The sequence below is a fragment of the Falco peregrinus genome, chromosome 1, assembly GCF_023634155.1.
Source record: "Falco peregrinus isolate bFalPer1 chromosome 1, bFalPer1.pri, whole genome shotgun sequence".
In the NCBI taxonomy this organism is placed as follows: Eukaryota; Metazoa; Chordata; class Aves; order Falconiformes; family Falconidae; genus Falco; species Falco peregrinus.
In genome coordinates, this window is record NC_073721.1 from 21936662 (window position 1) to 21959391 (window position 22730).

General features: G+C 38.9%; 1 protein-coding gene across 8 annotated transcripts in view; it reads left to right on the plus strand.

Annotated features, from left to right (window-relative positions):
* PCDH15 (protocadherin related 15) overlaps positions 1–22730 on the plus strand; it is an 821537-nt gene that overhangs the window by 608736 nt on the left and 190071 nt on the right. For all 8 annotated transcript variants that reach the window (XM_055808474.1, XM_055808447.1, XM_055808438.1 and 5 more), the window contains one exon: positions 15333–15539. In XM_055808474.1, coding sequence (XP_055664449.1) covers positions 15333–15539 — 207 coding nt within the window. The remainder of the gene's footprint in view (positions 1–15332; positions 15540–22730) is intronic.

Here is a 22730-nt window from a genome sequence, read left to right on the forward strand (position 1 = left end):
CTGCTCATTTCTGCAGCCTGTCAAGGCCCCTTTGAATGGCAGCACACTCATCTGACAAATTAGCCACTTCTCCCAGTTTTGCATCACCTGCAAACTTGCTAAGGGTGCACTTGGTCCTGTCAACTGGGTTGTTAATAAAGATGTTAAACAGTGTTGACACCACTATCGACCCCTAGATAGACCTCTCAAGTGCCCTTCAGCTGGGCTTCATGCTGTGGGACTGGAACAGTGCATACCCAGCAATTCAGCCAGTTTTAAATTCACCTCATTGTCCGTCTAGGTAGTCAATACTTCACCAGTTGGTTCATGAGATCATATGGAGACAGTGTCAAAAGCATTCTTCATGTCAAGATAAATAATATCCACTGCTCTCCCCGCAGCCACCAAGCCATTGATCTCACTCTAGAGGCTTATCAGGGTGGTCAGGCATGAATCATCCTACATAAACCCACACTGTCGACTCCCAACCTCCTCCTTGTCCTTCATGTTTGGAAACAGTTCCTGGAATTACTTGCTCCACCATGACCTTCCCTAGCATTGAGGTGAGGTTGACTGATGTGTAGTTCCCTGGATCTTCCTTCTTACCTTTCTTGCAGATAGAAGCAACATTTGTTTCCTTCTAGACCTCAGGAACCTCTCTAATTGCCACAAACCTTTCAAATATAGTACAGAGGGGTCTTGCAGTGGCATTGGCCAGCTCCCTTAGCAGGTGTGAGTGCATCCCATCAGGTCCACTGGATTCATGCATGTCCAGTTTTTTTCAGATATATCCCTGCAATGATCCTCTATCTTTCCTGCTGCAGACTTTTCTATGGGTCATAGGGATGGAGATTACTTAAGGCAGGTTTTACCTGTGGAGACTGAGAAGATGATGACATTGAGTATGGCAGCCTTTTCCATGTCTCCTGTCACCCTGTCCCACCCAACAGCAGGCCTACGTTTTCCCTAGTCTTCCTTTTGCTGCTGCTGAACCTTTAGCAGCCTTTCCTCTTGCCATTCAGTTCCAGGTGGGCTTTGGCTTTTCTAAACCTGCATGTTAACCCTAACCTGCATATCCAGGCAGTGTTTCTATAGTCCTCCAGTGTCACCTGTCCCTGGTCCTAGTTCTTGCAAGCTTCCTTTTTTTAACGTTTGAGTTTTCTCAGGAGCTTCTTGCTCATTCACCCAGGTGTGCTGCCAACATTCCTTGATTTCCTGTTTGTCAAGATGGACCACTTTTGGACTTGGAGAAGTTGATTTTTGAAGGTCAGCCAGTTTTCCTGCACCCTGCTTCTTTCCAAAGCTATACTCAGAGTGATCCTGCCCAGCAGATCCCTGAGTTAGGCTGGTGTCTGCTCCTATGATGTGTGCATTAGTATACAGACACATCTGGGGTGTCATATGATCACGTTGACTTCCCAGAAAGACTATGAGTGCCTTACCTATCATGCTGACCTTTCAGCATTCACTTATTTTTGTGCATATGGAGGTGGTCCCCCTTCAGCCCTGCTTTAATGATTATGGGGTCCCTTCTGCTCATACCACCCTGCAGGCTTTGGTGGCCAGCCTGGGTCCAGCTATTTCCTTGCTTGGTTGTCGGTTGTCATCTCCTTGCCAGGCTGATTAGCTGATTGGCATAGATGCTGTTGCCCCACCCTCACTATTCTGGTAGTAAAGATGAGGACTGACTGTAGAATTGCGGAAGGATTTTGCAAGACCAAATGAGATGGTGATAAAATGGCTGATAAAATTAGGCATAGCTTAAAACTAAAGTGAAACAAGTCAGAAAAGATCATCCTAGACCTTTATGCAAAACTGTGAGTTCTGGCTTGACTTGGGAATGAGATCTTGGCATTGTAACTGATCACTGAGTGTGAAGGTTGGCTCAGTGATCTGTGGCTGTCAAAAAAAAAAAAAGCAGATTGAATGTTAGAAATCATTAGGAAAAGTAGGAAAAGTAGAGAACAGAACAGAGAAAAATATCACCGCAGAACTGTACAGATCTAGGCTGTATATGTTTCTTGACCACAGTGCACAGTTTTTTTGTGTATCACAAAAAGGACAGAGCAGAACCAAAGCAGGTTCATATCAGGTGAGGCAGGAAGAAGATATGATAGACACTTGTAAAATACAGTGTCACAATTCTGAGAGTGAAGAGGAATCAATAGTTCAGTGTCTCCTGCGATGCAACGGGTAAGAGTTATCAAATGAAACAAGCAGGTGGCAAGTTTAAAACATTGAAAATAAGGTTGTTCTTCACCTAATGCATTGTGTGTGCTTTGACAAGCAGCAGTGTGGAGCTGTAAGTTGACGTGGGCTCAAGGGGAGGCAGGGCTGCCTTGATGAAGAAAAATCGACTGGTATAAAGAGAAATCCAGGAAAATCTGAGCTGGTTGAGTTCTTCTCTAGGCTTCTGTCTTTGGCCACAGCTGCAAGCATGATTTTGCACTGGATGGTTTATTGGTCTGATCTAGCACAATTCCTCTTATGATGTTCTTTTCTGATGTGTGTCAGAAGAACACAGTGCTAGCAGGAAATGAGATGTGCATCACTGAGACTCACTAGACTGGAAATTCTAGGACTGCAGTTACAGAAATGGTTCAAAGTCCATGTTTTTTGAGACTTAACAAGTCTTGAATTCATCTAACTTTTTTCATCACTTCAGAAACTTCGTATTTGCAGTGTTTGGTAGGTTTTTGTAATAATGTGACCCTTCAACTCCTCTCATCCTGTTTTGAGCTCTTGGCTCCATACATGTTGACCTGTGTTTGTTCAGGGTAGCTCTAATTTTCATCTCTTCCAGCGTATCTTAAAGAATATATCTTCTTTCATTTAAAAGGATTTGTACTTACTCTTTGCTCTTCTAAATTTTAAGATGGTGCAGATAGGGATTTCAGCACAAAGAGTAATGCCTCACTTGTTTAATTTAATCAATATGATGAAGACTTACTAGTTTGAAGTACATGTCTGGGCTGCAGTTGAGAACTTGGAGAAAACTTGACAGTGATGGCTGTTGAATAGGTCTCTAGAAGGTAACCTGTATTTTTAAAAGCTCGTGTTCCGAAGTATTGGTGTTTTCTCTCAAATTTTACTAGAGTAAAAAGTGGAAAATAAAATACAGACCACGTGACAAGCATGGTTTTCCAAAAATATTTTGCCCTTGTTCTGGAACTGCTTTGTCTTTGTCTCTCTTTTGAAATGCAACTGAAGATGGTCTCCTCTGATGTTCTTGCACAACAGTAGAGATGTATCAGCTACAATGGGAAACAAGGTGATTGCTGTGCCTCAAAATAGAACGTGAACTGAACAATGTGAGTGTTTTTGCACTCATGGTGACACATTAGAATGGAAGAAATGCAGTTTCATTAAATAGTTGCTCAATTCACTTCCTGACAATGATGAAATCTTCGAAAGAATTACTTCAGTTGAACTCCTGTGCATTTCCTGTAGATATTAAGTACAATAACTGTTTTTTAAATTGCCTTTTCAAATGTTCATCCCTTATGTGAACTCAGTCTTCAATTACTTCTCATGGTTTATCACTGTCACAAAAGTGTACCTAGTCCAAATAGTCTGGAAACTTCTGTTCTCTTTGCGATGGCCTTTTTTTCTCTTATGTGTAATACAGTGTTAAGGGTTTTGTAGAGTGAAAAATCTGAGCGCAGAGACAAGTTCTGTATTTGTGAATAAAGAGATGAAAGAAGAGATGCAGGAATCCCAAACCCTTTCTTGTACGTCAATAACATGTTGCTTCATAGCAGTCTTTCTCCAAAGTTACCACGTACATATTGAAAGTGGCAAGTTTTTCCCACGTTTAGCAGCATCTCAGTATGGTAAATGTTTTCCAGTATGGTAAATGTTTTCCTTGCCTTTAGAGCGTTGAAGATACACATTAGAAAGACCAGTGATTTTGAGTTAAGATTGACCCTCGATTATCTGTCATCACTCACAGAGCAATGAAAATAATAAAATCCATAAAGGGTAAGTTCTGTAATGTCTTTTATTTACAGAAATAGATGTATTTCCTTTTTGCAGTATATAGACACTTTTTTCATTTAAAACATAAACATCCATCACTTAAAACTTGACATAATGCCTTCATAGCTGGCATTTGCTTTAACTGAAGGGAAGAAGTTTCATTATTTGGAAAGGTTGGCAGCTGTAAGTATTACTGTTCACTGCACTACAGCATCATAAGCCTTACTGATACTAGAGTCACTCTTGATACGTGAAGAACAAAAAGTATGTTTTGGGTTTGTTGGTTTTTTTAAGCATAGTGTCTAGACACATTATGTGCCAATTTTATTTCACTGCCACATCGCAAGCTTCACTGGCAGTAAAGTCAATTTTCTTCTGTGTTCTAAAGATAACTCTCTGCTTCTTGTTCTTAAGCCAATTTTTAATCCGTTTCAGTAGTTCTTTCCTTATGCAGTACTTTCTGACCTTGTAAATGAATCCAGAGTGTGATATACAATCCTAAAGCTTACCCTGGATCTGGATAAATTATGTCCCTAGATTCACCTTTATCTCTCAGTTCAGTTACGTGCTTAAAAGAAGCAACTTTGTCTAGATATGACCTTCCTTCTATGTATCTGTGCTGACTGTTCTTTTTTTTAAATTACTATATGTTTCCATCTTCTTCGCAGCTTGAAGTCAAGTTTCAGTTTGAGTGTCTGAAGTTCCTGAACTCTTTCCTTGTTCATGTATTAAATAGAAAATCTGAAGTGACTTGCCTGCAGTTCTCCAGTATTAATCTCCTTCAGTGAGCTATCAAATGTGTTTGCCAGAGGCTTTTCCTTACTTCTTTACTGTATCTCTTGAAATGCTAGGGTATAATCAATGGCAGGGGAACCAGAGAGGATTGTAGTGGTCTTTGGAAAGGAAAGGAGGGGAAGACAGGAAGCAATTATAGCAACTTAATTTGACATTTATGGTTTTTGCAGGGATGCCTGTGAAAAGGTAACTGGACTGAAAAAATGACGTAACTTACAGGATACACAAAGATGGCTGTCAGCTGGGCAGTGGCTGTCTTTGGTATCTAGAAGAGAGCCTCTACTACCCTGCTAGGGGTTTGTTCAGTCTTGTGTAGGCTGATATTTTCTGGTGGTGAAGTTTAGTGTGATTCTTTTTACAACATGCTTAAGTGGATGCATCAACTGTAAAACCAGCATTAACTTCCCATAGCAGAACAACATGCTTGTTTATCTTTCATAAAACCCAAAGGTCAACTTTTAGATATATTGTGGATCATCTTTAAATAGCATTCTATTTCTTATTTGCTTTATGTGAACATTTAAATATCTAGGATGCAGCAGCAATATTTTTTTTTTTTTTTGCATGGGATTGTATACGTGATGGTGCAGATCTTTTCCAAGCCTTATCTCACTCTTAAGCTAAAAAATTGTGTTGGGGTGGTAGGTGTTGTTATTAGTGAATTGGATGAAATAAAAGACATAGTATTATTCCATGTGATTGTTTCCAAGTAGCCATGATTTTTGGATGTTATAAAAAAAAAAAATATCGCTCTAGCCATAGAACAAAAATTTAAAGTTACATTCATCCTTCAAGGAAATTTTTTGTCTATTTATATATAATTAATGAGTGATAACAAAAGTAAGTTCAAGTAAATTATTGTGACTTACTGCATTTCACATACTGTGTCCTGCAGGGAAAATGCAATAATTTGATCACATTTTAAAAAACGGTATCCAGAAAGTAACCTGATTATATGTATATGTTAAACCTGGTATAGGTATAACAGGTTTAGGCTACAGAAGCACAAGGAGAACAATGTCTAAAATCTGTTTTGTTGAATAAAAGTATTAAGTTGCTCTGGGAAGTAAGGGGATTGTGATAGCACAGGGAAAAGTACTTTAGGACCTAGCTGCAATTTGAAAAAACCTTGGTTTTGAAGAAGACTAGTCACACTAATTTCAGAAAACATTTGGTCAAGTAGTGCATGAAAAAGTTGAATTTTATGGACCAATTGGTTGCATGGGTTCTAAGAAAAGTTCTTAGGGCTGATACTGGTGTGAACAAGCCTTATTTTTACCACTAGTCTTTATTCTTTTAGTTTTGTGCTTTATTTTAGGCTTAAGTTGTTATTGGCCCATTTTTTAGATGGTGATAACTAACCTTCATTTTCTTGGGGGTCAGGAGGTCTGTGTTAAGTTGTATTGTTATTTTAGACATTATTTCCAGTCTTTTCATCATTGTGGTAAACAGAACATGTCTATTTTAACTAGATCAGAAAGGCAATATAGGAATTGTAAAGATTTCCAGAAACGTGCTGTTATATGTGTGTCTGCATGTGCCAGTTTTACCTGCAAACCAAGAAAAACAGAGAGCAACAGAGAAATATGGGACTACTTAGTGCTGCTGCTTAGGATATGCTTGTATTCCATTTTGCCAGTGTGGTGTTTTTTTCCCAGATCTAAACATCATGTATGTGTGCATGTGCTAGAGTGGGCATTTTCAGGAGGGAGTTTGAGACTTTCAGGCCTGATAAATGTTGCATGCAAAAGGAAGAAGAAAATTTTCTGAACCTGAGTTTCTTGAAGCTTGAGTTTTGCATCAAGGGAGGAATGGTCCTTGTGAGGAAATATTTAAAGCGGCAAAGATGAGAACCCAGTCTGCCCCGAGGAGTGTTTCTATATTTTCTCAAATAGCTATTTAACTTAGACATCATTTCACCCAGAAGTATAACTGAAATGCAAGCCTTTATAAGTCAGTTTGCTTTCTTTAAGGGAGATATGTCAAGGTAACTTTACATGAAATTTCATTCCAACAGGATTTCTTGTACAATTCATTCACTTTTTCCTTCCACCCTACAGAAATCTCACCCCTTCTGAGTGCTAGGTGATGGGCAAATGTTATCTTGTATTGACCAGATGAGATCTTTTGGAGGAGGGGTGAGCAAGTAACTCATGTTCATCACGGCTGCTGTTGCAATACTTGAAAGGTCTCTGCAGTTTCTTCTCAGGTTAGTTGCTGCTACAGTTGCAGAATGTGTGAAATGGTGCTGTTAAATAGCTAACAAAGAAATATGCTTCCAGTGTGAGCCCCTTCCCTCAGACCCCTCCTGCATTTTACCAGGAGTGGTTCACACTGGGCAGCTGCCTGCAGCACCATTCATCAGCACCATGCTTCTGACTGAGCCTGCAGATCTGTTGCCTCTGGAGGAAACATTCACCTGCCTTTGCTTTCCTGAAGCCTCTGAGACCTTCTTGGAGATCAGTTTGCAGGTCTCCCTTCTACTCTTCCACACTGTATGTATATGTAGCTTGTCACCAGAAGGAGAAAAAAGTTACTTATGTCCCAACTGTTATTGAGATGTGAAGTTTGTGTTTATCCCTATGCACCGCTCTCCCCTCAGCTCCACTTGCTTATCCTTCTGTTGGGATTGGAGGGTGGAGAGAAGGAAGCCTGGTTTTCTTTTACATTGATGTTGAAACTGCCGGTGAAGAGCAGGCATGAAACATGCCCGTTACCCGTGCTGATACTGCCCAAAATGTACCAGCTAATGGTGCTTGCAGGTTTGTACCTTGCAATTTTTATTGTAAAACAGTGTGTTATGAGGAAATACAGTTGCAGGGAAGTAACGTGCTTTCTCTGGGTCCATATTAGGTCTGGATGAGGGATAAAGGTTGGCTTGCTCAGTGGAGCACTTTTCTGCATGTTTTGAAGCATGTGAAAGGCATGACATTAAGAAAAAATCCCCAGGCATCCTGGAATCCAGACTCTGTTGGTGCTAAGCAGCAGCTGAGCAGGAGTCTGAGAGCTAGAGCTTCGGGTTTAGGCCCCTGTATTTAACCTACATTTGGCTTTGTACTCAGAAGTTACTCTTGTGGATCTGCCTCATAGCCTTTCCTCTTTATCAGCTATATGGAGTTAAGATGCCTGTATGAGTACTGAAGTCATGAAGAACAGAAAAGAAAACCAGACTATTTCATTGTAGGACTGACAGCAAATCTAATAGCATCTTACTGTAACCTTAAGGATGTGAAAGTAAAATCGTGCTGCCTTCCATGTAGCAACCAGGTTTTTTAAGAATCTGTTCATGCAGCCAAGTCTGTTATTGCACTATAGGCAAGTTTCCTATATGCAGCAGTGATCAGATGTCAAGTATTTGTTAACCTCAACATTATGGTAGGCATAGTTGGCAAAGTCTGACAGAAATCCAGTTTAAAGAATCTTGAAGTGAATTTTTTGAGTTAAGATATTCTGAATTTGATGTACTCCCCCAGTAACTACACTGGATGCTGAGAAAGACATTTAAAGTGTAATGGGCAGAGCCTGGGAACAGACAGGGTAGTATTTGTACGGCACTATTTCTGTCTTTGTAGGTAGGCTTTGAATGCATGATGGAAAGGATGGTGCTGAGATAAGTTTTAGCTGTGTTGGAAGAGGTGGCAGCCATCTTCCCAGGAGGTCAAAGCTGTGAATTAACACTGCTCAGAAATGACCCACTGTGTTACTTGAAGCCAGCAGCTGGAGAGGATGCAGGCATAGAAGCAAGGAGCTGGTGAAGTAAAACAGGATCCGAGTTGGAAAGAGGAAGTGTGTCTTCTGTATGGCAGGTTAGATAAAGTTGTGCAGTAGATGTCTGGCTGCTCTGCTGAATACTTGAACCATAACCACCAGGGTTGTTAGGAATTGTTGGGGATTTTGTTGGGGTTTGGTTGGTTTGGTTTGGTTGGGGTTTGTGGTTTGCTGTGTGGTTTGGTTTTTTTTTTTTTGTGTTTTTGTTGTTGTTGGCTGTTTGTTGTTGTTGTTTTGGGGTGGTTTTTTTTCTTTTTATTTCTAATCAGCTTATTAAAATTCACAGAGGAGATCAACTCTGAAGTTCTGTGGAGAAGCAGCAGCATGGAAGTGTCTTAGATAAACTGCAGACTGTTTGGTTTTCTTGCATCTTAGGTCAGATTTTCTGGACTAAGTGTTCCTGAAGTATTATATGAGGGCACAGTTGTAAAGCTGCATTCTGTGAACCCATGGAGAAGTAGGAACCCTGAGTTTAAGCAAAGGTGCCTATGTTTTGCTCTCTTTTAGATGTTACTGCTTTGCGCAGTGGGAGAAGACATTGTGAACCTGGGATGTGTGGGAAGAAGGCAGGTGCTTCCAGCTCTGAATAATGCTGATAGCCTGCTAAGTGTCTTTGTCCACAGCATTTCTTGGCAGCTGTAACCCCCTAGACTGTCCAGGCATCCCCACCATAGGTCTGTCCAGCTCTCCTGTGCTTTGCCCTCCTCCGGTACCAATAAGCACAGGGAGCAGAGATGGTGCAACAGGAGCAACAGAGAGTCTTGGCTATGTATCAGTGTTCATCTAGAGGTTCTTCTGTTGTCAAAGGTTAGTTTATCTCACCAAACAGATCCCTGCTAGCTCAACAGGAAAGAAAATTCCATTAATTTGTGTTTTTTCCTGAAGATTCAGGGAGTCTTAGCAAATTGCTTTCATTTCTCCTTTCTCTTGGGGAGCTGTTTGTCTAATGCTTTGAATAAGTGAACTTCATGTTGTTTCTGTATAAAACATTTCTTCTAGTTGGTCACCCAGTCAGTGGCTCTTCACTCCTCGTACAATATCTCTGGTGAGATTGGTTTTGTGCCATTTTTAGTCATCTTCCATAAGGATAAAATTATGTGTTGGCAGCTACAAATAGAAGCTTTCTGCAAACTGCATGCAAATGTTAAACACTGCACTTAAACTGCTCAGGCAGCACATTACATACTAAGTTTATCTAAACATCTTTGAGAATTTAACACTTTTCACATTATTTTGCCCATTTTTTTCCCATATGTGCTCTTTACTACTGAACTGAAGCAGTAGTTGACAAACTATAATTCTGTGTTCTGTGTATCTTGGGGGGTGGTATGACAGTAGCTGCTGTTCTCTCATAGGTAGTATTGGTAACAATGTGATAATCTAAAGTCTTCATCGCCATGTGTGTTGCTCTGATGAAAGCTTCATTGCACGCTTGTTCTTTTCCACTCTGTTAGTGCCTCCTTATGATTGTATATCTTCAATGTAAAACATCTAGCCAGCTTTATCGCAGACTTCTCTTTTCACTGAAGGAACTGTGGAGTCCATTGAAGTTCATGTAATATCCTTGGGTTTGTCTGAAAGACTACTCATTGTTTTGACAGCAAAGCATCTTCTTTTGGAGACTAGAACTGGGATGCTTTGTGTCTTAAATACCAGTGGCTTGCTTTCTGAATGAAATGTAAACAGTCTAATCATTGTGCTTCAAAATACTTGTTAGGAAGCAGAGATGCTTAACCTGTAGCCAGCCAGCCCAAGCAACCATTTAACAGGCCAGTATGAGGAAAAACTGTTTTCATGAACAACATTGGATGTCTGGAAGAACTTACATGATATATAACTTAATCTCTTGAAAAACACCTCAAAAAAAAAATCCAAAACCACCCCCCCCCCCCAGTCAAGACTAAACAAAACCCACCACCACCCGAGGAAAAAAAAAACAATCCAAACCAAAAAAACCCAAGATAAACTTAAGAAATCAGGGAAATGCAGCAAAAATTGACATTATTGTAGGTATTGTATATTTTTGGAGAATTATGAAGGGTATGCACAGAACTGCCGCTAGCCAAGCATTGCTTCTGAGGTTATGTTTATATAGCATATGAAAATAAATCAATTTTTCATATTTTATATGAAATTATTTTTATCAATCAAAAGAAAAAAGTGGCTGTTAGAGAAAATGATGTCTTAAAAAAATATTGTTTGAAAATGAATATTTGTAACTAGCATCTTACTAATGCCTTCTTAAGTTCTTCATTTGCTTTGCTGGACCTATCATTATGTGTAAAGGCCAAAATGAAAAAGAACAGTTATTTGTATTTTCCAATGGCTTAAAATGGACTGAAAGAGGCTTGTAAGGAAATACACAATTTGTTCCAGCATTCAGGTAAATCTTTTCAAAGAGAGGAATAGCATATATCTTTGTTCTTATGAATATTAGAGCTGGATTTTTTTTTTAACATGTAACTGTGTACTTGAAGGATCAGAAAATAGGTACTTCTCTACAGAGATTGTGTTTTATCCTTTGTTTTAGTCAGAACAGTTTCAATGTAAAGTGATAGTACTAGTCTGTAAAACTGATTACAAGTGAGTTTTAATGACAATCCCACAAGTAGGTAGGTTGAATTAGAAAACAGAAATATTACAAATCTACTAAAAAAGCATTACAGGAAGGTACACTGAGAGTTGGTTAGATTTATTTTTTAAAACACTTTGTCTTACAAGAAGTTTTTTGCTTCACTTTTGTCTGCTATTGTAAAAGGTGATTCTTTTTGAGTAGGAAATAAGGTCAGATGCAAAGGGCTCAGACACTTCTGTACCCAATTCTGCCTGGCCCTTGAAGAGGAATTTGGGGTCCTGAGTTTGGCACTGGGGTTTGCTGTTTGGTGCTGGTGAACATCTGGGTGAGTAGGACAGCAGAGTGAGTGCATCCATACCTGTTTCACCTCCTGTGCCTGAGCACTGAATCCCAAGATCTGAGCTCTGATGCTCTGGAGATTTCCAGTCCTACCCTGATACATTGGTTTCTGGATTAGTTCTGGAAAGGAGGCACTTCCATTAGTGGTTTTCAAAGCTTGATTTTTTTTCTCTAAATATAGGTGTCTTTGGAAACAAAACTTAATTAAAAGGCAAAAGCGGCAAGCTGGATGTGGTGGTTTTCACATGGTAGCCTTGCAGTTGAGCACTTGCTAATGAAGTGAATGAGCGAAGTTAAGTTGTGCCCTGGTGCAGCACTGACGCTGTGTCCTGGTGCTGCAAGAAACACTTTTAGCTGGCAACAAGCACTTGGGAACTGACTGTGACTTTTTGAAGAATGGCTGCCGAAGTCTGTCCAATTCCAGTTCCCAAATGTTAAAGTTACCTATTCTGATCAGTGTACCCAACCTGGTGAACAAACAGAAAAGCACCTGCAAAGCTGAGGTGATTTTGAGTTAAGTGCCTGCTGAGGACCTTTTACATTTTTAGTCTCCAAAAACTGAAATTTTAAGTCCAATCTTAGGAACACACATCCTTCTTTGTATTTGAGCATATGTAATTTAGAGCACTGTCTTTTCCTTCAGAAAGACACTGCATACTCTGTTGATGATTTAGAAAACAGCCTTCATAGATGAGTATTGCTTCGTCTAACCCAGGATGGGGTCTGTGCCCAGTTATGCTTTAAAGCAAGGCCATTATTGTGGCAGTTCAAGCTGTTAAGATGATTGGGGCCCTCAGTTATTTGTGTTTTCCTTTTTTTAGAATTTCTTCATAGCAGTGGCAAGGAACATCAAGGTTTGTTATAAAGCAACTTGTAGCAGTTGTGTGTAAACTTTTTACTGTGAAGAGGCCTGTTTTTCTTGATATGGAACAGAGTATTTAATGATGCTCGGCCATAGACCTACTTATAAAATAGAACCAGATCAGTATGTACTTGCTGCTCATAGAGCAGATTTTTTGTCTGAGATATTTTATTTTTCCTGCTTTCAGTATATTAACTTAGGCAAAAACTCCCTATATCAGGATGTTTTTGAAGTTTCATCCTACTGGGTCAGTAGCCAGAGTGCTTCCAAGTATTTTTGGTGATGTTAGTTTTTACATGTGAAGTTTACTTTCATTCACTGGAACAACTTCAAAATAAATCTCACTTCTGTAAATTATATTCAGCATTTGGGAGTCACTTATCCAGTCTCCAGTACAATTGCCAGCTACCTACTATATTGGATTTGAAATACATTCCTCTTACCTTTTGCAGGACCAGGATTACCCCACAGATGTTTGAGTGCTGCTCTATTGAATCGAATTCAGTGCAGCTGGAAGGTTTCTAAGTAAATTCTAGTAAAACCGATTTATGTGATTCTCTTACAGTGACCAGTGTGAACGCAGACCTCTTCAGGTTATGCAAATATCTTTAAAGATTCTTGAGATAACCCAGAAGCATCAGTCTCCTTGGGTAGACTGGAGACTGGTCTACTATTTTCCGATTTTATGTTTTATTTGAATATGAGTAATTGAGGCTGGCTTAAAAAAAAGGGATTCATACTTAATATGATAGTAATTGTTTGAGGCAATTATGGCTTTGATCACTGGTAGTATCCTGTATCCTAGAAGAAGCACGTAAGAACAGCAGTAGATAAATATGTTGCCTCCTGCAACCTGGTTGCTGGAATCTTAATGTGCCAGTGAATTGAATGGCAGAACTCCCAATTTCATCGAGAGAGTTTTGTCTCATTAACAAAAGTTGATCTCCTAGGAAAAGCCTTGTTAATTTCAGATACTAACGCCTGCTTAGATAAATCCACTTGAAAGATCTGACCTTCCTCTCATTAGTCAGAAGATAGCCATGTACAAACAGATGGGTTGATGGTTGCTTTTAAATCTGCTCCAGTACCACTGTTGCCCATTCCTTGGCCAATAGTAATCCTGATATATTTTAAAGAGGAAAACACATTTTTGCTAAGAACTGAGTGTTTTGAATGAATTTATTATGAATTACTAAAGATGTCACCTATTTGGAACAAAATAAAAATTTTGATGTTTTATATGTCTTTCTACTTGAAATGGCAGGTTTTGTCATCAACAGCATACTATTGTTGCTTGGTAAACAAAGTGAAGTTTTATATAGAATTAACATTTTGCAGATAAAAAAGAATGTGTCTAAAGAAGAATTTAAAAATAACTAATTGATGAAATCAAGTGGTGTGTTTCCAGAAGAAGACTCCTCAGATGTTGGATTTGAAAAATGAGGAATTATCTGTTTTGAAATGGGGGAAATACCAGAATGAAAATAAAATCTCTGCAAAAAAAGTACTGTTAACAACAATAATTTAGGTACTGTTCTCTCTCTTCTGAAATATTTTTACATCTGAATAGTTTATTGCACAATACACTTGCCATGTCTGCAGAAAGGTAATAGCGCACTACTGTTACAGTCCTGGGGTGTGTGCTTACAGCTTTTGGCAATCAAGCCATAGGAGATTGTCTTACAGTACCCTATTATTGCCTTGATACAGGGACATGTACAGGACTATAATTAAAATTGGTTGCTCTTTATAAGTTAAAGAGAAAAATTACTTATCTTCTACTTCCCTTGTTTATTTACTTTAATTAGTCATAGATAGCAAGGTTAAAAAAAAGCAACATCATACATTTATCTTGGATTAGCACACTGGAATGGACAATTAGTACTTTTAGAAACTTTGAAAATTAAAATAAATGAGATGAAACTGTATTGGTGAGTAAATCGTGGTAGGTGAGTGTTGTGATTTAATCCCAGCCAGCAACTAAGTACCATGCATCCACTTGTGTGCACAAACCCCCCACCCCCAGTGGAACAGGGAGGAAAGCTGAAAATAGGTGAAACCTGTGGGTTGAGATAAAAACAGTTTAATAACTGAAATACAGTGAAATCTAGTACTACTACTAATAGTATTAATAATAATTGTAATGAAAAGGGAGATGGCAAAAAGAGAAAGAGAAATAAAACTCAAGGGGGAGGGGGGGAATCCCACCGCAAAAACCCCGTGATGCACAATAATTGCTTACCATCTGCTGACCAATGCCTATCCCTGAGCAGCAGTCAGCCCCTCCCAGCTGACTTCCACCAGTTTATATACTCAGCATGATGTCCCATGGTATGGAATTTCCCTTTGGTTAGTTTGGGTCAGCTGTCCTGGCTGTGTCCCCTCACAACTTCTTGTGCCCCTCCAGCCTTCTTGCTGGCAGAGCCTGAGAACCTGAGAAGTCCTTGACTTTGTATAAACATTGCCTAGCAACAACTAAATCATCAGTGTTTTATCAACATTGTTCTCATACTGAAAACCAAAATTAAAACCCCACTCATCTAGCACTAGAAAGATGGAATTTGGGGGAGAGGGAGAACAAGTCATATCCAGGGCAATATGCTCTTCCAGTAATCTGTAGCAAATACCATGTGTCCACATGTACTGTCATCTTTTGATTTTAACTCGCTGGTGGTGTGGGTGTAGGTTCTGTTGTAGAATTAGCAATTTCCAGCTTGCTTTCATCCTTTGAAGATTTTCTAAAACTCTTGATACTGACAGTTTAAGGAACAGTGTTATTGCATATGTGCTGTATAGCTTTGAGTTTTATTGTGAATATTTAAAAGGTTATTCTGATGGAAAATCGTTTGTTCTTCTAGCTGATTTTGTTTGGTATTTCTTTTTTTCATGGTGCTAAGTTTTATAGTAGGGTGATCCATACAATGTTATTGATTTTTATAACTGGATTGTAATTCTTAAATATAACCCAAGACCAGTTAGTAACTTTTCATAGTTTTACTTGGCTGAGAGCCTTTGACAAATCATGTGGGTTTTTAGGCTGAACAAGACAATGGCCATCCTCTTCCTGCCTTTGCCAATCTGCACGTTGAGGTCCTTGATGAGAACAATCAGAAGCCTTACTTCACAAGATCTACGTATGACGGCTTTATTCTCGAATCCTCCCCAGTGGGAACGACCATCAGTGATAACCAGAATCTGACTTCTCCACTACAAATCGTAGTGTTGGACAACGATGTGGAGGAGGTATGTTTCATTCCTTTGTAGTGTCATATTGATATTCACGGTTTTATTATTTTCAGTTCTTTTTTTCATTTACTAGAGCCAAAACCATTTTGATGAATAAATCAAATTAATATCGTTGCTATGGTTTCTTTTTCGGTTTTGTTCTGAGTTCAAATAGATTTAAAAGTGTGTCTGAACTGAAAAACTAATCTGTATTTTATTCAGCTCTCCTTAAGATTGTGTTCTGATAGAGTTTATGAATGTTTAGTGCAAAGAGGAAAATAATTTCATTTTGTGAGAAGGATGAATCTGCCACACAGTGTGGGGAAATAGGAGAGATAAGCTCAAAGGGGAAGGAAGTAGTAGTTTGAACAAACCAGAAAGATGAATGGGAGGGCAGGAAACCGAAAGTTCAATCCAGTCTTTGCTCTGCCTAGATTTTGATACTAACATTACTCATAGTAAAAACCGGGCATCTTCAAAAGTATAGTAACCAAGTAGTAACGATACCTTGTCTCTAGGACAAATGTTGTGTTCTCACCGTGGCTGTTGCCATTATGTGGGTTTTGGTAGTGTTCTTTTTCCTCTAATTACTGTTGTCTCTCCAGTTTTCCCCTTTGTTCTTTTTTTGTTTCTGTTCTCTTGTTAACGTCAGATAAGTAAGGAAAGCTAAGTTGTAGGCATAGGTTTTGTAATGATATTTATAGTAAATGCAAATACTGTGTGGTAGAGTTCTTAACCTGATAGTCTAAAAACAATCTTCTGTTTTTGACAGTTTCACTTTTGACATAGACAAAGTGATTATTTCTGAGACACACGGGAGGCTATTGTCACTGAAAGGTGCTTTCTACATCACTGTCTGTATTAGAGTGATTTATTGTCCTGAGAAGCTGTTTAAAGCCCTAACTCATGTAGAATATCTCCTTCCTATCTATTAAAATATCTCGGTCAATTTACGGGCATTCATAAAAATTGTTTGAAAGGCAAGTGCAAATGACTGTTGGATCTGGCTTTCTTAGAGGCTGGATAAAAGGTACGGAATAAGTGCATGTGGCAGTCATCAGTAGGTGTTGCTGATGATTTGTATTACTTGTGAAATACTCTTATTCAGCATTGCTTTTATTAAACAGCAAAGCAGTTTTCCTGTTTGATAAAATTAATGCAATCTTGTAGGTTGCTTAATATAGAAATAAGAAAGGTGTGCAGGCATCAGGTATGGGTTTATATTTACAGTACATTGATTGTGTTGTATAAAACCCGTTCATCTAAAGTGGTCCAGAACACAAAAGAAAAACAATCTTGTGAGTTAGTGTCCATAGTTCTAAATCCTTTTTAAGCTACTAATTTGAGAGATTTTCTTGGAATGCTGCTTGTAGTTCTGTGATCCTTCTGCATATTAAACAAAAAACTGTGGGCATATTTTGAGATGTTTTTAGCCTAAGCAAGTTTCTGTCTGTTTTCTTTTATCCACACCTTCATGAAAGTAGTACTAAACCCCTTTGGTTCAAATATGCCTTGGTGCATATCTGTTACAAAAATCTGGAATTTTAGGGCACTATTTATGACCACCCTATGACACACAGGACTGCATATTAACTTTACAAAAATGCACAGAGAGGCTATTCATCATCTGAAGAGTGGAAGACTGAAACCGAGCAAGTCTTGTCTTTGAGACTGGTAGACTTACATGTTAGAGAGGTATGATTTGAAACTCAGAATACATTTTTTGGCAAGCTGGAGAGCTTGCTAGGAACCATTTTTGCCTGGGTTGCTACACTGCCAGTCTGGGTGATTGACAGCTGTAAATAGTATAAAGATCTCACTGTTAATCCACAATGTGCTGCTGGTGTTTCTCTGTCTGCAAGTCCACCAGTGTTCCAGGGACTGAGATATTTGCCCTCAAGGTTTTGTAGCTGCAGTGACCTAGGAAAATCCTACTTTGCATACAAAGCCTGGAGTGGTAAAATAAATCACACAGCATGGCTGCTGCAGGAGGGGCTGAATCTGTTGTGCTTGAAATAATTCAGAGCAGCTGTTTTAATTAAAGAGAATTCAGTGTCCTAGTTCAGACACTTAAATTTATGTGGCAGTTTTCCATGCTGGTGTTTTTCTGGGAACTCTCTCCTCTTTCCTAGTAGATGATACTATTACACTAAAGAAACGACAGAAGGACTTTGAACTTCATTAACCTCCAGAGGTTTTTCAGGTGGTAGTTAATAGTGCACTAATTAACCTTTCTCTGGCAGTTGCACAACTCTACCCACAAGATGTCAACGGCAGATTTGATAATACAAGGTTCTTTGGTGTAACTACATGTTAGTTCATATACAAGACTGAAAATCAAGATTACTTTGAACTGTTAAATTCTGAATTTGGGCTGACTCTTCGGATGAATTATGTAACTCCCAGGTAATCAGTATAGTACATTGCATTTGTATACTCTCAAACTGCAAATGTTTAATTTCAAAATCTTCTGCATGGAAGAGTAATTTGTTCCTTTAATATAAACTACTTCATGAGATTTTTAATGTAATCCTGGTATTTATGCCACCTACCAGAAGTGCTTTCTGTTACTGATTTTGTCAGTACAAGTTCAATACTTCTGGTTTTGAAGGCTGCTCTCAAATTCATCACAAGCAATTTGACCATAGGTCTCCACATTTTATTGTTGTGTAGTGTATTGGCATGTTCCCATGAAGTTATCTCAATATTTGGATAATGAATAGGGCAGTTCATTAATACACTTGTGTTTGCCTGCAGTAGAAATTTCAACATAGACATGGCCCAAATAATAAAAAAAAACTCTGTTTAATCTGCAGCGGGTATTTCAGTTGGGAGCACTAATATGATTTAAATAATCTGCATCCAAAGATGATGAAAAACACGTTTATCATCTTGAACACAGGCTGCTTTAGGCAGCTGATTAGAAGTTGTTACATATTTCTGTGTCTCATTGCAAATATACCTGACATTTCGTATCTACAGGAAATAACCATTCAAGGGCCCAAAAGTATTTCCTAGTGAAATTAACACTCGTTTGTTTTACATCATGGTTTTATTTTCATTGGATAATGAATAACAGGAGTGTAGTTAAAGTAGTGAAAATCTAGTATAGTCACATGACACAAAATGAGACAGAGCCAAAATTGAATTATTTTTGTTTATTATTGAAAAAGTGTAATATTTCAGTGTTGCATAATGGGTAACTGCCAAAGATTTCTAGACTGGGAAATGATGTGGCATAAAGACTTAATTTTGACACCCCATCCCCCACCCCCAAAGTGAGGACAAAATAATGAAGATCTCGGGCCCTGCTGGGATGTAGTACCATGTGCCAGGGGAGATGGGCTGTGGTGGAACCTGGCTAGTGGCCCTCATGTTCTGTGCTCCTTGTGCCAGGATGTCTCTGTACCTGCAAGGCCACTTTCCTTAGGTATGGGGGGATAAGGGCCAGCGGCACAGCCATATGTACTCATTACCAAGCCTGGGAGATACAGGGGGAGAGGAGGAGAGCTCTGTCTCAGCAACCTGAACAACTCAGAGAATCTGCTGCCAGATTCTGTGACTGTATCCATCTTCTCTCTTGCATGTTTTGTTCATGCTTAAGGCCAACCAGATCCGATTCGTCAGATACACCCGAGTTGATGCATTCTCTCTCTTTCCGGAATGCTGTAGACTTATCTCACAACGTACAGAGATCTACCTGCAGCCACAGAGATGATGATCAACCTTGCCCTAGGGTGGAAGTGCTCTGTGCAGTTTCCTGTTCCTTTGGCACCACCTGGCTCATGCCAGCACAGCTCTTTCCAATTCTATGAAATGGTGGAGCTGTAACGTAGATTGAGGGAGCAGAGAATCAGATCTAACTGCCTGTGTGTTAATACATGTGTCAGCAGTTCATGTAGTGCTTATAACCTTTTATGGACATGTGACTGCCAGCAAAATAAGGCTGTAAGTGCTGCAGTTGCACATAACTTGCATGTAAAATGGCCAAGCAAACTAAAATGACAAGTACCTTGTCACTGGGACTACATGGTAGCTCAGGGTGGGTTAGTAAGCACAAGTAATGCTTATTAACTTCTACAGGTCTTAATGTTCTCATGGCTTCGCTGTATCTTATTAATGTATTTAGTAAGTAGGGATTGATGATCCCTTGCACATGTTAGTTCCAATAGTGACACTGTCTAAATGTAATGTATTCAGTCTTCTAATTGACAAATCAGTTGAGATTGTATTTCATATTAAAGTAACTTTTTATCCTCAGATAAAGGCATGAAGAAAGTGGTCATCTGAACAGTGTGTCTTAAGAAAAAAAGAAAACATTCTAAATTTAAACCCTGTGAGAATTATAATAGAGTCCTGCTATAAACCTTCCAAAAATTAATTTATAGATGTGACATTGCAAACAGACCTTTAACTAGAGCAGCACTGCCAACTGCTGATATAATTAAGTGGTCTGTTTGAATGGCATAAATTAAATTAAGCCACATGTGTACCTTAAGACCAGAGTAAACCAAAGCTGAGATGAGAAATTTAAACAGTATGATCTGATAGCTGTTTACAGAAGGCTTCCCAAGCTCTTGAGTCCTTACTCTTTTGATTCCATGGGAGAGTACTAATATCTTCTACTCTGGTGGCTAGGGTTGGTGAGTTACACAGTAAGTGCCTTACTGCCTTGTATGCTAAATCTGTTGAATCTATCTTAAAAAAAGAGAGAAATAAACCCAAGGCTGTAAGTTCCTAGTTAAAAAGAAGCTAATCAGCATTCATATCCATTACATACTGCTCTACTACTAAGGTGTTTACTGATACCACATGCAGTGTCTTGATAAATAAACTCGGAGGAGTGTAAGGTAATTTGTGCATTGCTCATTAGAGCACAAAATTGATGTCATGTTTATAAGGTGTGCCAGCATGCGTTCAAAAGCATTTAATTTGTCCCAGCACACATTCAGAAAAGCATCTGTGCAGTAGCCCTGATGTTTCTGCAGGTGCCTACAGCCCAGCACAGCACCCCAGGGCAGTGGAGTGTGACACAGGTCAGTTACTACTATAGGTTGCTCTCTAGATCCTTTTCTACCAGACCAGTTTCTTGGTTTTATGCTTCCGTTGTCTATGAAGTTGAAGTCAAACTAAGTAGATGGTTACTCAGCATCTGTGTTACCAGAGGGCTAGTGGGAAATGTTAAAGAATGATTATTTTACATAAAGGCATCTCAGCAGCAGCCCAACAGGACAGAGCAAATATTGGATGAAATAACTCTTAAATGTAATTACAAATGCACGTTCTGGATTTTCAGTGATATATCCAGGTAAGGAAAAATAAGGATTTTCTTAACCAGAAGTACTGAAGCATTTTAAGTATTGAAGTATTTTTGTCTAGTATTTGCCTGATGGCTTATATCTTTCACTGTTGGAACTTGTTTTGCTGCCAGTACTCTCTTGACAGGAGAGTTCTCATAATACTGCTATCCCCATATAGCACTTCTTGACACTCTAATAGTTACATTATAGAATAATAATTCAGAAAATATTCTTCCCAAATGTAGCAGCCCATTAATATAATTATTAAAACAAATAAAAGGGAAAGGCAAAGCAAAAAGACTGCTTATCATTCTTTATAAATAGAGGGTTTTTTTTCATTTCTGAATCTTGCCACTTAAGAAGGAAAAATAAAAATCTTAACATTGAATCACTTCTGTAGCATTATATTTCTTCCTGTGTTTGTGTAGGATGAATATCTAATATTTTCTGCCTTCTGAGACTATTCTTTCTCTCTTTGAGTTCCTTGGAGTCCTCAATGAATTATTATATCTGCCCTGTTTTAAACAAATGCTATTGCTAATTGGTGGAAGCACTGAAGATGCTTTGGTTTCTTGCCCTGCCCCAGGAGTTGCTCATTTTTATAAGGAACAGAAGATGATCTTTTCAAAACTTTTCTGTCAGCTTTTCATTCAGGGAGGGGCATGGCTCTTTGCACCTAAACTTGAAAAAGTCTAAAACTTGTTGTAGCACTTTGACTTTTTAGTCATTGTTGTGCCTCAGCCCTTCTGTTGTGCAGGGACTGGAAAGGTTTTGGCGGTGATTGAAAGAAATTATTCGTAGGGTGTCCTGGGCAAAGTCTTCTCAGACTGATTGACCTTCTTCAGTTTTTCATTGCTTGGAATTTAGGCTTAATTTGTTCTCCTCCTTGGGTTCTATTGATCTAAGTGGTTTTATGACTAAATCCATCACAAAGACTTCTCAGGAGGCTGTGCTTCAGGTTATTTTTCTGTTATCTAATGGTAACATTAAAGATGCAGGAAATTCACTCCAGAGTATGTGTGTTCCGTGTCTATTCCATGCAAGCTATTGTGAACCTGGAGGACCTTCTCATCAGACCCTGCAGAACTCATCTTGCACAAGTTAGAGAAAATCAGTGAGGTCAGTGCCAACACCATCTGATTGCAAACCCCTTGTCAGTGGGACTATTTCACTTGCTTCACCTCTGCAAGGCTGTGAATCTCAATTTTTTTCAATGAAATATGTTAGAAAAGATATTCTACTTTCACCCAGAAAGGAGGAGGGCAAATGCTGGAAACATCGCTTCAACAAAAAAAAAAAAACTCTCTTCAATGGGTGTTTCAGTTGTGATCATCCTATACACGAAGATTGTTGGAAAACTAAGATGTTTCAATAAATTCTTTGTTATTGCTACAAGTTTTTGGAGACAAGCTTGTGCTAGCAGTTGGGAAGCCTAAGCACTTCTGATACTCTTGGAGCTTGTTCTGGCTACCCTGGAGAATTTAACAGACAAATACTTTCCCTCTAAAAACTCCTTGGGAATGTTGAAAAACATGCAGAATATGTGTCATTGTCTGATCATTCTTGACAATACCATGTAGTTTTGGTTTAATCTAGTAAACTGCAGAAAAGTGTTTGCTTTAGGAAGAGCTTGTAAGCCCTTGTAGGAGGAAAGGAGCAGCAGAAATTTAATATCTGCACAGGCTTTCAAACTGTAGGGGACGTCTTCAGAGATTTTCAAGCAGAACAAATTCAGACCCAGGCTTTGCTTATTAAGAAGTGCACCTGAGCACTTTCTGGGTCTCATTTTATTGTGGTTTCATCTGTAACCAACTTTTCCCCAAATGTACTGCTTTTATCATGTCTGTCATTATCAGGTTTGCTTTTCTTTACCTGTATTCATTTTGTTTCATGTGTTTTTCTTTGTAGG